This window comes from Gavialis gangeticus, unplaced genomic scaffold (assembly GCF_001723915.1).
Source record: "Gavialis gangeticus isolate Ggan-Ray unplaced genomic scaffold, GavGan_comp1, whole genome shotgun sequence".
Lineage (NCBI taxonomy): Eukaryota > Metazoa > Chordata > Crocodylia > Gavialidae > Gavialis > Gavialis gangeticus.
The window spans coordinates 62,139,238-62,144,235 of NW_017729024.1; the positions used below are offsets into that span (position 1 = coordinate 62,139,238).

Sequence of the window (4,998 nt, forward strand, 5' to 3'; positions counted from 1 at the left end):
GCTAGGAGCTGGAACCAACTTCCTAGGGAAGTGGTGCTGGCTCCTACCCTGGGGATCTTTAAGAAGAGGCTTGATGACTACCTGGCTGGACTCATTTGAGTCCAGTCTTTTCTCCTGCCCAGGCGGGGGGGTCGGACTTGAAGATCTACAAGGTCCCTTCCGACCCTACTTCTATGATTCTATGGGTGGAAACTGAACAGGCCCTTATGCTGCATTATCAGCCATCATAAACTCTACTTATCTCCATCTTTCTCTCTAATCCAGGGGTGGGCAAAATAAAGACTGCGAGCCATGTCTGGCCCAGCAAGGGATTTTGTCCAACCTGTGGCAGGTCCCTTGGTCTTGCCAAGCCCAGGTGTAGAGGGCCTGTCCCACCACCCCCAAGTGCACAGCGGGGCTGGCACAGTAAGGCAGCCAGACTCGCTTCCCAGCAGCCCCAGCTCCTTCCAGCTGCTGCTGCCAACCTGGCCCCAATATCTGGGCACCCACTGCCAGGGGGGACCCACACAGGCAGGGTGTGCAGTTGGGAGGATTAGATGGGACTGTGGGCAGGTGGGGAGCAGTGTTCAGGAGTGGAACAGGACAGCAAGGCCAGGATCAGAGGATAGGATCGTGGGGTAGTGACAGTGCAGGGATGGGGCAGGGGGCAGGAGCAGGGGCAGGGGCAGAGCCATGATCCATTATCCACACGGCCCTGAGAAGGATGCACGTTTTGCAGGCAGGGGCATGCAGAGAGGGGATTGTGACTCTGCCCTGGGCCCCAGCCCTTTGCTATCACCGCCCAAAGATCCTAGCCTGGGATGCAACTCCCTGCTCAACTGTGGACCCATCCCATTCATCTAGCTATGTACCCTGCATGTACGGATCCTAGCTTGTCTTCACAGAGACCCTGGGATTGCTAGGTAGTGACAGCACAGGGCTGGGGCTCAGGGCAGAGCTGCATTACACTCTGCACACCCTGTCCATGGAACCAGCACCTGTTGTAGGGGCATGCGGACAGTGAATCATGGCTCTGTCCTGGGCGCAGGCCCTAGCCCTGTGCTGTCACTGCTCCATGATCCCAGTTCCAATCCCGCCTACCTAAGACAACTTCAAACAATACTGTAATTCATCACTCTAAAAACAGGTGCAACTTAAAGTGTAAAATATGACAAGCTACCCTAAAAGATCCAGAGGGGGTAGAGTTGAGCAGCTACGCTCTCCTTTTTGGATTACACTGCACCACCACAGGAGTCTTCAAGGACTTTGTAAAATCCCTGAAGGATGTGAAAAGCTTCCCACCCTTCCCCTTCCTGCTGAAAGGCATGCCCCTTTCTCCTCTCCCCGACCTGACTCTGCCCTCTGTCCTGAGGTAAGGAAGCACTAGAACTGGTCCTACTCATTGTATGGGGGCTGCATGCAGCTGGAGATGCAAAAAACAGTGGGGATGGACAGAGGCTCCCCCTCCCTGTTCTTGCTGTAGGCAGGGTGGGGAGAACTACTTTCCTGCCACACTGTTGCCACTGTCCCCAGATGAGCCCAGCCACTGCTCAGCCTGGATTGACTCTGGAGCTTCCAGGCCCAGGAGCAATGGAGAAAACAGCAGCAGCAAGCATGGGAGCTGAAGGGAGAGGGAGAAGAAGGGAAGGGGCCTGCCTCTGAGCAGGAAAGAGAAGCGCATGGGGATGGATTTTCACTTGCTGCATGGACTTAAAAGTCCCCAGAAGTTCCTGTGGCACAGTCTACCTGCATCGGTGAGGGCAGAAGATGCTGGGAGCGGGGTGTGCAGCCAGCCCTGCAATGCAGATTGCTGCTCCCACACCCACTTTTAAGAATTCCCGGATCTGCCCCGTGTCCTATTTTTTCAATGCATCTGCCCCTGTGTGTTATTAATAAGGCCTCCTGAAAGAGTGTAATCTGGGAATGATTCAAGTTGAAGTTATTGGTGATATACCCAAGAACACATATTTGCCAAAGTTATCAGTGCTGAGTTCAAAACTATGTTAACTATAGTTAAAATTTATTTCCAAAAAGAACTGATAATAGAATGCAACTAAAATACATGACTAAGCATTACCTGCAATGCATCACACCTCCAACATGTATTGAGAGCGCAACTTGTGACTATTTTTGATCCTGTTTCCAGGAATGCTTTCAATTACTTCCATGCAGCCTGCCATTTTCCATTACACTGGACAGCAGGTAAACTAGATCTTCAGTTTTAATCCCAAATATATTCTATGATAATCAGGACAATATTTTCCATCCATATAGCACTTATTATTCCTCTTAAATGATCCAAAGCTCTTTACAACCTATGGGCCCACTCCTGCAAATTTTTACATGAGTATCGTCAGTGAAATCAAAATGGATTCTCATTTGAGAAATGGATGTAGATTGGGCCCCTTCTACAAACAAACAGTATCACCAAGACAGCCTCACTTTGAGTGCTGCAATAAATGAAAAGTGTGTTCCCGTTCATTGTGGAAGAAGCTTTCCATATAGGCAGCTTTACAGTACCATACTTACTCTCATACAACATGTACATTTGTGGTACTTGTAAACCCCCCTGCAAACCAGCCCTCCAAAATTGGGATGCATATCGTAAGTAGGGAAGCTGATTTTTTCTCCACCGGAATACCAACAGGAATGAATAGGAGTATGCAGACACTGGGCTCTACTGACTCCCAGGATGGTTACTACTTCTCCCTGGCCCCAACAAACAGAAAAGGTGAAGTCTAATGTTAACCCTCTCACAACTACAGAAGCTATTGATTGAGTACTGCACCTTGTGTCTGAAGCACCAATTGAGCTCGCTCAGAGTAGTATCTTCATGAGGCTTGTAGTGTGGAAAAAACACTATTATTTAAGGAACTTATATAAAAAATATTTTCTTCTACATTCTGCCTTCCAAATACAAGGTCTTACATACAGGGATCAGGAGGGGAAAGAGTGGACGGTACTGTGAGAAAATATGGCATATTCTGGGGTAAGGCCAAAGAACATTCATCTACCACAGTTGTGTCATGTTTTCTAAATGACTTTGGAATTTTCCTTCTGGTCATGCTAAGTGCTTAGTTACCAAATATACTGATGGATGCAGAAGTAAATGCATATATAGATGGACACTACTATGGCTGCTGCAGCAGTAGTATTTACATTAAGTGTCCATGTCCAAAAAGAAATGTGTATTTTAACTACTGATTTCATTTCATGATCAATAAAAGATAAAATCACAAGTTTCTTCTTTTTTTTTTAAGGTTTAAATTCAATCTGCTTACCTTTAACTTTTTTATCAAACTTTTTCTGTTTCATCTTCTCTCTGGTACCTTGGCGAGCTTCCTTTGCTTCTTGTAATGCTTCTTCACTGCCCCAAATTTCAAGAGAACGTTTTATTACCTAGAGGGTGGAACATAAGCACATTTCATTTTACCCAGCCTCTATATCCCAAAGATTCCTTCACAATGACAGGCAGGTTTCTTGCTTGAAATGGATTTGCAAGTAGAGATTCACCAACTCATGATCATTCTATCTGACCCTATGTGATTTCCTATATTCCACTTTTAAGAATATGAAGATGCTAGCGAATTGCCTACCAAGAATGACTGGCGGGGGGGAAGAGGCCAATGATCTGACAAGAGCTTAGCCACCCACCAACTTTCACTGAAGCAAAGTTGTAACAGTGATTAATTAGCATAATTAAATAATGAGAAACAGCCTCCTCAACAATACTTGTAAAGGGCTTGTGTACACTACGTAATGACACATTTCGGAGCACTACCAAGAATTACACCTCACTACATGCACCAAATGCCATATGGGCTGCTCAGGGTTTTATCCCTTCCACTGTTCTGCAAGGTTGATTCTATACAGAAGTATAAACACAAATCAGATTTTGATTTGGAGAGTACCAAGTAAATCCTATCTGACTGTCTGACTGGGTACTGTACTTGAGGAGAGCTCTACAAACACTTCAGGCACCCCCAATTTGTTGCAACGTGTAAAAATTGGGCACCTCGCTCCAGCAGGTGATAAGGCAACTTACTGTTTCCTAGGCTCTCCATGCACTCAATGGAAAGCATTAAGTGCCTCCAAAGGGAGATCTAGATCACTTAGATGCTGAGTAGGTATCTGCCTAGGGTGAGCCAACAGGAAACACTCAGCCCAGGGGTCCATTTGAACTTGTGTTTTTCTAAAGCTGCAGTACCTAACTCAGGCCTGTGCATTAGGTGCCTCCTCCTATTCAGGATCCAGTGGTAGGTAAATGATGCCGTGGCAGAGATACTGCCCACCTTTTACGTAATAGTCTAGGGATTCCAATATTTTCCCAAGAAGTGGGAGACTTGGGTTCTAAAACCTCCTGAGCCTGTGGAAATTTTAAGCCACATTTCTCACTTTGCTGGAATGTAACCCCTGCTTACCAAGTGACAGGACAGCCCTCCGGCGGAAGCAAGATCTATTGTGAAGCTGAGAAAGCAACTCAGAGGCCCAAAACAGAGTAAGATGCAGTCTAACTCTGTAGCCCAGAGAATCCAGAGTACCCAATCACTGGGGCAGGGAGTCAGATTGCTTTTAGCTTCCTCTTCTTTTGGCTCTGTGACACTTGTTTTTTGCTGCACAATTTATTTAGTGTGGCAAATTATAAATATTCTGAGTTCAGCACCACTACAGAATGCAGCAGGAGCATCATTAGAATACAAAAAAAGGACCAAATCATTTGAAAAATATAACACTTTTCATACCTGGAGTTTTAAGTAAAGCTTCATGTCACCCCAATTTGCATTGTGAGGGTTTTTTTTCAAAATAAATCTGAGTGCTGGTTCTCTTTTGTCCAAATCACAGTCTTTCAAAAGGTACTCCTGTTTTGCCTCAGTCTTTGTTATAAGCTTATGCTTATCTTCAGCATCCCTGAAGAAAAATTTTAGAAGAGTTTAACAAAAAGCAACTTGCAACAGCTAGACACCTAGCACAAAGAAGTAGTAATAACGAAAAGATTTAAGATTAAAAATACAATTTATT

General features: G+C 45.4%; 1 protein-coding gene across 2 annotated transcripts in view; it reads right to left on the bottom strand.

Moving 5' to 3' along the window:
* XPA (XPA, DNA damage recognition and repair factor) overlaps window positions 1-4,998 on the bottom strand; it is a 26,459-nt gene that overhangs the window by 1,947 nt on the left and 19,514 nt on the right. Inside the window, exons 4-5 of one of the 2 annotated variants that reach the window (XM_019517178.1) lie at window positions 4,722-4,798; window positions 3,261-3,378 (exon numbers count right to left, since the gene is read on the bottom strand). In XM_019517178.1, coding sequence (XP_019372723.1) covers window positions 3,261-3,378; window positions 4,722-4,798 — 195 coding nt within the window. The remainder of the gene's footprint in view (window positions 1-3,260; window positions 3,379-4,721; window positions 4,799-4,998) is intronic. The other variant, XM_019517179.1, reaches the window with a different exon arrangement.